This window comes from Enhydra lutris, unplaced genomic scaffold (genome assembly GCF_002288905.1).
Source record: "Enhydra lutris kenyoni isolate GAN:26980312 unplaced genomic scaffold, ASM228890v2 scaffoldscaffold42, whole genome shotgun sequence".
NCBI classification, from domain to species: domain Eukaryota; kingdom Metazoa; phylum Chordata; class Mammalia; order Carnivora; family Mustelidae; genus Enhydra; species Enhydra lutris.
In genome coordinates, this window is record NW_019154126.1 from 7,847,105 (window position 1) to 7,860,105 (window position 13,001).

Genomic DNA, 13,001 nt, shown 5'->3' on the forward strand with positions numbered 1-13,001 from the left:
ATAGATTCCAGTGTTTACTCCACATATTTAGTTGTTTTTTCTAGATATTTAATATTTTATACTATATAAAATGACATTGTTTTACAAAAATGTCAATTTTATGTGTTATGTGTTGTCATATATAGAAATACGACATATTTTTAAAAATATTTGATTTTGAATACAGTCACATTGCTAAAATCATTAATCAATTCTAACAGCTTTTTTGGTGGATTCTTTTGGATTTCTCTACATACACAGTTATGTTATCTGTGAGTAAAGAGTGTTTTTCTTTGTTAAGAAACAAAATTTAATGGAGTAAATTTGAAGATCTAATTGGGTTTATTAAACAGTACATGAATGGGGCATCATCCCATCTAGCAAACTAAGGGGAACCCTGAGGAGTTGTATGAAATGAGAAGTTTTTATAGGAAGAAGAATAGGGCAAGTAACTATTAGCAAAAGAAAAAGATTGTTCCAGACAAGGTCTTCCCTTAATGCAAAAGGTGAGGGGTCTAATCATACAGATTACCTCATCTTCCTTTGGGGGATGGAGAGAGCCCATGTGGCAGACTCATTGGCCCTAAGTGGAAAATTCCTGACTGACAGATTAAGATTACATTTCTAGGGGAGGCTGAAAGTGCAATTAGATTAGGTATGAAGCCCATGCTGGGGGACTTGGCCTAAGTGATACTGTTTGGGGTCTGTGGTTTTCCTTTTAACATCTTCCTTTCCAATCTTTGTAACTATCATTTCTTTCTTTTCCTTAACTTATTTGTTGCCTGGTTAGGACATCCAGAACCATACTGAACAAAAGTGGTAGAGTAGGCATTATTTTCTTGTTCCCAACCTCATGGGGAAATTTTGTTCAGTATTTAACAGTTGAATATAATGTTTTAGATGTAAGTTTTTGTAGATAACTCTTACCAGATAAAGGAAGTTCACTCCAAATTACTGTTTCTGTATTACCCGCAAATTTAGTTTTGTAGAGCATTAATCATTTTATTATGTTTCTGATCTTGTGGACCAGGAATTTGGAAAGGGCCCAATTATCATTTGATCTGTCAAGCAGTTACAATTAAATGTTGGCTGAAACTGTAGTCATCTACAGGCTCAACTAGGCTGGAAACCCAAGATGACTCACTCAGTTGATGCTGGCTTTTGGATAAGAGTTGAACCAGGCTGTTGACTTGAATGCCTCCATGTAGCCCCTCTCTGATGGTGGTTTTAGGGTAGTGGATCTTCTTTCATGGCACTTGGTCTGTCTTAGAGCAAGACTTACAACAGACCCAGGCAGATGCTGCATGGGTTTTTTGGACCCATCTTTGGAAGTCATACTGTGTTATTTCTGCCATACTTTTATTTGGTTAAAGCACTCATAAGCCCACCCAGATTCAAGGGGAGGAGACACAGACCCCACCTCAGTGGAAGAAGTGTCAAAGATTTAAAAAAAAAAAAGTGTCAAAGATTTTATGAATGTTTTTAAGCCATCTCACCTTTTATTCCTAGCTTGTCAAGAATTTTTATCATGAATGGATATTGAAGTATATTAAATACTTTTTCTAAATCTATTGAGATGATTGCATGGTTGTCCTCCTCTGCTTCTGTCATTTTTCCTCTCTCCTTCTGGAACTCAGATTATACGTATGCTGGAGATTCTGACTATGTCTCATAGCTCTCATACTTTTTAATGTAGTCTTTGCCTGTGTACATGCAGCTGAAGACAGCTAAGGGCTCAAGGAAAACTCATAAATTTTTTGGGTGTTATGGCTATGCAGCTGTCTTCACTATAGTACCTTATTCCAAAATCCCAGCTACTCTAGGGGCCCCAAATCCCAAGTTTTGTTTATTTCACCCAGTAGGAGTATTACTGCTACTTGGACTCCACTGTCCGGCACTGCAGTTTGGGAAAGGCACACAGAGAGAATATATGGGACTCACTGCTTGTGCTTTCTTCCTCTGAAGGATCACAGTCCTTCACTGCTTGCTTCTCAATGCCTGAAGACAATAAAAACTAAAACAAACCATAATTCCTTATTATTACCAAATAGTAACCATTGCTTATATTGATGTGTTACAGAAACTGTTGTTTGTCTTGCATATTTTCCCATATTCTAGACTTCGCTAGAATGGTTTGATCAAATTGAATTTAATGTTTAGGGGGACAAAAAGGATCACATTTGGAGGTACTCAATGTCTATTTGCTTCCCTGTCATGACTGCAACATTGATTAGAGTGTTTTGATTTTCTCAGGTTGATCTTTCTATTAGAAAGCTTCCCTTTTGCCTTAGCAACCCATAGGCTAATTGTTTAGATTAATTGGGGCTTTCAAAATGATGGCTGTTGAATTTTATCTTTTATTCTTTATTTATTATCTGGAGTTCTTCAGTGGAGTAGGCCTTTCCCATGTCAACTATTTGGTTACTCTCACATACAGATCAGTCAAGAAAGGTAGGATAAATGCTTGATTCTTCCCCCTATTTTTCTCCAGTATTCAAATTAATTACCTGGTTTCCTAGCTTTCTCCAGAATGAACAATTACTTGTTATTCTTTTTATTTCGTTTTGGTTTTAGTACCAAATATGAACTCATATTTTATCATATTTGATGTATTATAATCCAGTCTAGATTTTTCCTATGTTAAAATGTTCCATATTTGGCTAGTGGGAAAACTTTCAAGTTAGTTTCTAAGCCTCTTTGACCCAATTCTAGTTACCTTTGGAAACTTCCTTGCTTTCTGCTCTGAAAGATGTTCCAGGTTCTTCCTATATGTTTATTGTGTTAGGACTGGAACCAATTATTTCTCTGAAGAGTTGTACTCCTCTAATGGGTAATGGTATTTAGATTCTATAATCTGGGTAGTAGGAGTGGCTATTGCTCCTAGGTTGAACAAAGTCTATACATCTTTTAGTAGAAGGAATTAGAAATCTTTAAAAAATGCTACTTTTTAAAAAAAATTACTATTTTTTTAAAGATTCTGTTTATTTACTTGACAAACAGAGATCACAAGTAGGCAGAAAGGCAGGCAAAGAGAGAGAGGGGGAAGCAGGCTTCCCACCGAGCAGAGAGCCTGATGCGGGGCTTGATCCTAGGACCCCGAGATCATGACCTGAGCTGAAAGGAGAGGCCCAACCCAGTGAGCCACCCAGGTGCCCCTAAATATTACTCTTTTTTAAGTAGACTCCATACCCAGAATGGTGCCCAGTGTGGGGTTCAAACTCACAACCCTGAAATCAAGACCTAAGCTAAAATCAAGAGTCAGACACTCAACCAACTAAGCCACCCAGGTGCCCCTATTTTTATTAGTTTTAAGGAAAAAGCATATCATGTATTCTTCATTATCTTCCAATATATTTGCATATTGAAATTAAAGGTTTTTAATTTTATATTTATACCTCTTCTCACTTCGAAAAATCCTGGTTTCTAGTGACATCAACATATTACCTGTGTACTTAATCCTACTGTATGAATTTTCAAAATAACAATATCAATATTATTACTAATAATATGATAACTGAAAGCCATTTAGTATTCCTTGGCTATTCTTTTTGTACTTAATATGTGTTGCACTCAAGCTCTGTATTCGAACTTTACAGTGTTTTAAAGCGTCTTGGAATATTTCTCTTCTCTATCTTTAAACTGTTGGTTCAACAGTTCTTTCATTTTGTTTCATTTTGTTTGTGATTTTAAAGATTTCACTTTTTCATTTTTACTGAATTTTACTTTATAATTATGTAAAACATATTCATATTTCCAAAGCCAAATCAAAATTCATTAATAAATTTAGAGAAGTCTAACCTTCATCCCTGTCCCTTCTGTCTTGTTCCTTTCTTCTCCCAAAGGAAACGATTTTTATTAGTTTTTGATTTACCCTTCCATTTAAAAAATATAAGCAGATAATCACATACGATCAAGTTTCCCCCATTTAAAAAAACAATGGTAACATATAATAGGCACTGTTGCTAGTTTGCTTTTTCACTTGATATATCCTAGAGACTGCTCCATAATGAGATCATAGTGTGCATTACATGGATATCTCACTTACTGTCTATTCAGTCAGCCCTCCCTTGATGAACATTTAGCTTAAAGTTTCCAGTCTTTTGGAATTCCAAACTGTATTGCAACAGAGTCCTTGGGAAGTTGCCTTACTGCATTTTTGCCAGTGTCTCTTTGGAATAGATTTCTAAAATTGTGATTACTTGGTCTAAAAATAAATGTCTGTATTTTTGCTAGACATTGCCATAATCTCTTCTGTAAGAGCTGTACTACCTTGTATTCCCATCAGCAATATACAAGAGTGCCTACTTCTCCATGTACCACGGATCATGCTGATCATTTGTTTTCGGTATTCTGGATGTGTATCATTCTGAGAGGCAAGAAATGGTATCTCAGCAAAGTTTTTATTTGTATGTCCCTTGCTCTGAGTGAGACTGAACATCTTTTCCAAGTATGGAGGACTTTTGAATTTTTGCCAGTGAGCTCTTGATGTCTCTATTTTTTAGAAGCTCTTCATATATCAGAGATGTTAATTCTTTGTATTATGTATTGAATTTTTTTCACGGAGCACCATTAACATTTTACTTTGCTTATGATATTGTAATTTTTTATCCATATAATAATTTAACTACTAAATTTTAGGCAATTCCTCTTCCTCTGAGCAACTCAGGTGTTTTCTTATTAGGAACAGTGAGAATCATGTAACTAATTTGTTTCACTTTTTGCCTTGGCAGTGAGACTTGTCTAAGTAACCTGCATAGCTGTGTAAATCGTATATCATGCATATCAGAAATGTCATCTATTTTATTTTTTTCTAATTTATTTTCACTGCAGCCTAGACTTTTTATTTATCATCTCTGTTTTTCAACTTTACAGTAGTATTTCTTTCTCAATTTTTTATTTTAAATTCTAGTTGGTGAACATGCAGTGCAGTATTGATTTCTGGAGTAGAATTTAGTAATTCATCACTTACATACAACACCCAGTGCTCATCACAAGTGCTCTCCTTAATCCCCATCACTATCTATCCCATCCCCCGCCTACCTCCCTCCATCAACCCTTAGTCCACTCTCTGTTGTTAGGAGTCTTATGGTTATTTTCCCTCTCTCTCCTTTTTTTTTTTTCTTCCTTTTTTCCCCTTTCCAATATGTTCATTAGTTTTCTTTCTTAAATTCTACATGAGTGAAATCATTAGGTATTTGTCTTTTTCTGACTGACTTATTTTAGTTAGCATAATACACTTAGTTTAGCCACATCATCACAAATGGCAAGATTTCATTCTTTTGGATGGCTGAGTAATATTCCATTGTTTATATATACCACATTTTCTTTATCCATTCAGCAGTTGATGGACATTTGGGCTCTCTCAATAGTTTGGCTGTTGTTGATAATGGTGCTGTAAACATCGGGGCATGTGCCCCTTTGAATCTGTATTTTTCTACCCTTTGGATAAATAACTAGTAATGCAATTGCTGGATCGTAGGATAGTTCTATGTTTAAATTTCTGTGGAACCTCCACATTATTCTCCAGAGTGGCTGCACCAGTTTGCACTCCCACCAGCAGTGCAAGAGGATTCCACTTTCTCTGAATCCTTACCAGCACCTGTTGTTTCTTGTGTAGTTAATTTTAGCCATTGGGACAGGTGTGAAGTGGTATCTCATTGTGGTTTTGAATAGTATTTCCCTGATGATGAGTGATGTTGGATAGTATTTTGTATAAGCCATCAGAGTCTTTGTTAAATAAATGTGAATATTAATAAAGAAAAGATTCCTTCAGTCACTGATATACAACTTTAGGGGGTTGGTGGGGGGTAATTAATGAAGTGGTAGTGGTGTGGGTGTCACAAAGCCTTGCCCCGCCTCTACCTCACTCCATTCCTGGTCAAGGCAAGTGGCTCAACCACCCATAGACGTTTGATTTTATTCACTTATAAAATGAAGAGTTTAATTATATCATAGTGTTAAAAAATCTTCTCATATGAAAATTACATAGCACTTAACTATTCTAATGTATAAAATAATCTGGTTTGTTGAAAGACATGGGGTAATAGAAGTTCCAGAACTTTTTAAGAGTTAAGAAGAACTTTTCAAGAACCAGAACTTTTAAAAAGTTATACAGAAGTTAATCTCTTTCAAAGTGAAAAGAAGTGTCTATCATCTCATCCCTCAGACAGTTAGCACTGTATTTTAAAATCGTATCACCATGTGATAGCTGATAAGCACAGAGCGCAATGCAGGAGTGACTCATTCATTTATCAGCTAATATTCCTAGATTTATAACTGTATCAAACTGGAAAAATGAAAGCCTTGTTTAATTTATGAGGGCATCCCAAATGGCACACAGTTGTTTCAACAAAGCTTGTCTTCTTGCAGTAAGGACTGTGATAACTCTACATAAATTATAATTTGTATACAATATAAAGTTATTTTTCCTCTTATTTTAGAGTGTGGAGGTGTACTGACGGGTACTTATGGTTCGATTAAATCTCCGGGATATCCTGGAAACTATCCTCCAGGAAGAGATTGTGTCTGGAAAGTAATAACCAGTCCTGGGCTCTTGATAACATTTACTTTTGGGACCTTGAGTCTGGAGCACCATGATGATTGCAGCAAAGATTATCTTGAGGTAAACAATCGTATTTGGATAGAACATATCATGACCTGATTGGAACTCAGGGGAAGTATGGTTTGGTGATACCTATGGATGACTATAATTTTCTAGCAGTAGTTAGATATATTCAATAGGCAGCTGATGTCTTAAGTCTTGCTAATTCCTTATTCTTAATTGTGTCAGCTTGTTGGTTCTTCTGGGTTTCGTTTGAATCTGGGAAACAGATTGCCTTACTGTTCTATGTCATTTCCTGGAAGCCCAGTCCCCTAAGGAGGGAATGGAAGAATTAACAAAAGAAACAGTAATGATTATCTTTTCCAATGCAGAATCAAGACTTCAGTTGTCTAGTGTAACTGACGCATTATTTCACAAGCTAACTATAGTGCTCTGTGAAGAAAAATGATAGCAATTGTGTTGAAATTGATTGTTAGTGGGTGAGCTTAGAATATATTGATAACTGTCATTAGGAGAAGAGAAGTCAGTCTGTGCCCCTCCTGCTTAACATTAGTAAAAGATTAAAATACAGAAGAAGAAGAAAAAAAAAAGGCCATGAGCTTATGGGTATATCAGAAATGCTGCTCTGCATTTGTAGACTGAAAAGATCATTGAGAAGATTGAGTTCCTATGTTGCTCCTGTCTTGTTTGTCTCCATAAATCTTAGTAGTCCTTGCCGTAGTGATAAAAGACAATATGCTTTTCTAAGTCCATTAGAGAAGAATGGAGTGCTATGGAATTATTCATAAAGGATAGAAAGGTGTGGCTGTCAAACCGGGGTCTCCACAAGTTAAATTCATTAGTAATTTAGCAGTTGTAATGGATTCGAAACCCTTGGGAGTGACTGGGAAAATCTACCTCTCCCTGAAAAATTTCAACAACATAATCTTTTAAATGTTAACAGTAGCATGGATTTTCCATCAAATTAAAATTAGAGGCTTTTTTTTTCATTCCCACATTAATTCCTAGATATACGTGTACTAGAAAATATCAATCATTCTGATAATATTGAAATGCTTCTCCTTTCTCAATGATATTTCGAGGAAGTAGTTAAATATAGAAATAAAATACTGCTGTCCCAGAACTTTGCTGCCAAAAGAAAAAGTAATTTGAGTGGACCAAATTGGCCATGTTAAAATAGCACTGATGTTTGGTGTTCTAGGTAGTACAGAACTTTCAGTTACAACAGAATTACAGAGGGGTTAACATGATTATTTAAGAGATTAAAAACCAACAATTAAAAAGGATTTCTCAGGTCATATTGTCATTATCACGGTACTCAGTTACTATTAGGATTGCACTTCTAAAACACATTAAACTGTCTCTATGTTGTGTCAACCTGACTTCACTTCTTTCTCCCTCTGACCCTTCTGAATACCTATACCAAGTTGTGAATCAGTCAGCACTGTTGGTATTCGTTCTTCCATCTTCTTTGCATATATTCATTTCCTCCTTCTTAGTTACTAGGAATTTATCATTACAAAAACAACATCTAGGGGGAAAAAAAACTAAGGAAAGAAAACAATGAGAAAGGTTCATGAGAAAATTTCAAATTATACATCTAGCCTTGGAATTAAAATTTAGACAGAGATAAGGTATTAAGAATGGTGGGAGGAGGAGACTTCCCTTTAGTGAACCCCAACTGAGTATTGGATATATATGTGATGGGAGAACCTCTGAGAGCCATCAGTTTGCAATCACAGCTTTTTTGAAGTTAATGTACAAAATGACTGGGGTTTGTCAAAATCTGACCATTTTGTGCTTAATTATTCTTTTGTTTTGTTTTGTTTTTAGATTCGAGATGGTCCTTTGTATCAGGACCCTGTTCTTGGGAAATTCTGTACCACTTTCTCTGTCCCACCACTCCAGACTACAGGTCCCTTTGCCAGAATTCATTTTCATTCTGACAACCAGATTAATGACCAAGGCTTCCATGTCACCTACTTAACATCACCCTGTAAGTAACCTGATCATTGGGAAAGCATATGAATGTGAAGGACAGTGCCATCTTTTTATGCTTAGAGCTTATATTGACACCTTAAAACAAACCAACAAACCAATGACAAACAATAAAATACTCTATGATTTTTACTTTAGGGCTTTTATCCTTAAATACCTCATTGGGCCCTGATGAGAATTCACAGAAAAAGCACCTTTCAGGTCTCAATATCAGGAAAAGTAACCATGAACATCTTTTCACAGGTCCCCTTTCTTCATTTGCCCTGGCTTCAGGCTGAATCTAGAGCCAGCCTTCTGTAGACTGTGGAGTCTCTATCCACTTTTTGTGCATGTCAACTTTCCCTTGAGCACACCCCGCTGTTCTATGTTCATTATTCCTTTAATTAGATTCCTTTTTCTAGTCCTATATTTTATTTTGTAACATATATTTTATAAGCTACCCCAAATCTTTTTGGAATGAAGGAGAGCCTAAATGTATTTAGGATACATTCTAAATGTAGAAGAGGATGTTAGATGGGAAGTTAGATCACATATGTCTGGATCTATTTCTTTAGGCACTATATGGATGTCCCACAAACACACGTCAAACTGAAAATGTGATTAGAGACATAGGCCTAATGTATTTATTCACAGGGTGAATAAAATGGATATATGATAGTGTGTGCATGTGTGTCAATTTTTAAGGATTGTATCTAATGCCTGATGGTCACAGGAATGGCCACTCACAGGACCTTTCCCTTGTCTTCCCTGTTCTCTTTAGCGGATCTGCATTGTGGAGGAAACTACACAGACCCAGAGGGTCTTCTGTCTTCTGACTTGTCTGGACCTTTCACTCACAGCAGACAGTGCATCTATATTATAATGCAGCCCGTGGGAGAACAAATACAGATAAACTTCACCCATGTGGAGCTGGAAGGCCAGAGTGTCTGTTCCCTGAGTTACATGGAGGTAACTTTGACTAGTCCATGGCCCTTTCATGACGTTAATCAACATTTTTGTATTCTATAGTGTAGTGGTTGTACGGCCAGCAGCGTGTGGATCCCCTGGACGATCTGGATGTTAGAAATCCAGTTCTGTCCCCTATCCCAGACCTACTGCATCAGAACCTCTAGGGGCATGCTTAGCAATTTGTGTTTTAACAAGCTCTTGGCCTCTCCCGGGTCATTCTGACTCAGGCTAGAGTCTGAGAACAACTGTTCTAGAGAGTATGAAAGAATCTGCCAAAAATAGATATATAGATGGTGAAACAGGAGATTGGTAATGAAATAGCAAAGGTCAAAAATGAAAGCTGAGACTAGGAACTCATAATAATGCCTAATTACAAGCTATGAAACTGATCCTTAATAACTGAGGTGAATGCAAATAGGAAAGACTAAAGAGATTTACTAATAAGACATAGTTTTCATAGACTGTCCAGGAAACTCATCCCAGAAAAGTAAAAGGATTTGCCCAGGTGAACTAGCTATTCGGTGGCAGAGAATTAAGGTAAAGCATTGGATGAACCTTGTTTCAGGTTTTTTCCTTTCATTAGGCCTGCATGCTCTCTTTCAAAAATCTTTAACTCTGATTTAAGTGTGTGTAATGATTGTAATGTGAAGAATATCTGAAACAAAGAGGCACTTTTGTTTGCCTGGCCTGGTATTTCTTTTGCTTAATTATTGGTTAAGCCACAAATTAGAGTATTGAGAAAAAGAGACAAAACAGTGTTTGTTGGGTGCAATCATTTTTTATAAACTCAGAGAGACATTGGCGATTTTGTTTGCTCATGTGTTAGACCCAATTTATTTTTCCAGGAAAAACCTATGTAACCTCTTGCCCTCTTCCCTCCTTGATACGTATAGTAGAGAAACAAAGAATTTCAGTGTAAGAGTTGGACTTAGGTGAAAAATGAAGTACATTGAGCATGGTGCCACAGTAGTATTTATTAATATTTAGCTTAGTTCAGATACACATTACCTTGGTTTCAAGTGTACAACATTGTGATTCAACATTTGTATACATTGCAAAATGATCACCACATTAAGTGTATTACCTATTTGTAGCCATACCAAGTAACAATTTTTTTCTTGTGATGAGAACTTCTAAGATTTACTTTTATAGCAACTTTTAAATTTGCAATACAGAATGATTGATTATAGGCCCTGCGTTGTATATTACATCCCCATGATATTATTTATTTTATGACTGAAATTCTGTAGCATAATGCTGATGAGGTCCGTCCATATTATCACAAATGATAAGATTTCATTGTTTTTTTCATAGCTGAGTAATATTCTATTATAGATACACAAATACCACATCTTCTTTATCCATTCATTGATCAATGGATACATAGGTTGTTTCCATATGTTGGGTATTGTAATAATGCTGCAATGAACATAGAGGTACATACATCTTTTTAAATTAGTGATTTTCTTTTCTTTCGTTAAAGAGTAGGAAGTGGAATTGCTGGATCATAGTGTAGTTTTATTTTCATTTTTTGAGGAAGTTTCATGTAGTTTTCAATAGTGGTTACACCCCCACCAAAAGTGCACAAGGGTTCCCTTTTAACCACATCTTTGCCAACATTGTTATTTTTTGTCTTTTTGGTAATAGTTGTTCCCACAGGTGTGAGGTGATATCTTATCCTGGTTTTAATTTGCGTCACCCTCATATTAGAGATGCTGAGTATCTTATCATGTGCCTGTTGGCCATCTGTATATTTTCTTTAGAAAAATGTCTACTCAGATCCTCTGCCCATTTTTTAATTGGATTGTCTTTTGTTGCTATTGAGTTGTATGATTTCTTTATATGTTTTGGATGTTAACTATTTATTTGATGTTTGATTTACAAATATCTTCTCCCATTCATCAGGTTGCCTTTTTGTTGGGTTGATGGTTTACTTCAGTTTGTAGAAACATTTTAGTTTGATATAGTCGCATTTGTTCATTTTTGCTTTTGTTGCCATTGCTTCTGGAGTCAGATCCAAAAAGTTACTACTAAGACCAATGTCAAAGAGCTTTCTTCCTATGTTTTTTTCTAGTCTGTATGATTTCTGGTCTTACACCAAGTTTTTAATCCATTTTGAGTTAATTTTATGTATGGTATAAGACAGCGATCTAGTTCCATTCTTTTGCATGTTTTCTCAACACCATTTATTGAAGAGCTTTCCTTTCCCCATTGTATATTCTTGCCTCTTTCATTGTAAATTAACTGACCATATGTAGTTGGGTTTATCTCTGGGTTTTCTGTTCTTTTCCATTGATCTCTATGTCTGATTCTATTGTAATACTATACTGTTTTAATTACTCTAGCTTTGTAGTATAGCTTGAAATAAGGGAGAGTGATGCCTACAGCTTTATTCTTTTTTCACTGGATGGCTTTGGCTATACAATCTTTTGTGGTTCCCTACAAATCATAGGATCGTTTGTTCTCTTTCTGTGAAAAATGCCACTGGAATTTTGATAGGTGTATCATTGACTCTGTAGATTTCTTTGGGTAACCTGGACAATCTAACAGTATTAATTCTTCCATCCTATGAGCACAGAGTATCTTTCCATTTATTTGTGTATCCTTTAATTTCTTTCATCAATCAAAGTAAGTTTTCTGCTTCTTTCTCTCTCTCTTTTTTTCCTGTGGAACCCCTGTAATGTGAATATTATTCTGCTTGATGATATCCTGTATGTTCCTTAAGCTAAAGTTATTACTATTATTTTTTTCCTTTTGCTGCTCTGTTTGGAAGAGTTCCACTGCTGTGTCTTCCGGCTCACTGATTCTCTCTTCTACTTGATCTCTCTCTGCTGTTGAACCCTCCTAGCATATGTTTCAGAGCAGTTATTGCGTTCTTCATTTCTGTGGCTTCAGTTTGGTACTTTCTCATATTTTCTATACTTTAGTTGAAGTTTGCACTATGTTCATTCATTCTTCTTCAGAGGACCATACTTTGAACTCTTTATCGGGTAAATTCTTTATCTTTGTTTTATTAAGGTGCCCCCCCCCCCCGACCCAGGATTTTATCCTGTTCTTTCGTTTGGAACAAATCCCTCTGTCTCCTCGTTTTGCTTGTCTATCTGTGTTTCTATGTATGTATAAGGTATAACAGCTATTTTCCCAGTCTTGGTTGGGTGATCTTGTGTGGGAGATAAACCCTATCATTTAAGCTTGCCCTAAACCATTGTTGTCTCTTAAATCTTTATGACTGGCTAAGCAGCCTGATTTTTTTCTTGGTAGGTCCCAGGTGTTGAGGGTGTGCCAAGACCTCTGAATGTTCCAGAGGGGGTGGATTTTGGTCAGCACCTAGGTTCAGGCTATTTAGAAGCTAGACCCACAGGCAGCAGCTTTTAAGATATGCAAATATATATAGTCCTGTGGGACCTCAATTATAGACACTGCTGGCTCTAGTCCAAATGATCTAAATGTGTCTGCTTAGCAACAGTTGCAAATGTCAAGGCTTGAGACAAGTGTATGAACTGTTTTCTAGGAG

At 36.1% G+C, this 13,001-nt stretch overlaps 1 protein-coding gene across 1 annotated transcript in view; it reads left to right on the forward strand.

Annotated features, from left to right (window-relative positions):
• Positions 1–13,001, forward strand: part of LOC111155560 (cubilin) — a 257,013-nt gene that overhangs the window by 25,027 nt on the left and 218,985 nt on the right. The window contains exons 15-17 of the mRNA XM_022515785.1: positions 6,420–6,601; positions 8,375–8,537; positions 9,300–9,487. Coding sequence (XP_022371493.1) covers positions 6,420–6,601; positions 8,375–8,537; positions 9,300–9,487 — 533 coding nt within the window. The remainder of the gene's footprint in view (positions 1–6,419; positions 6,602–8,374; positions 8,538–9,299; positions 9,488–13,001) is intronic.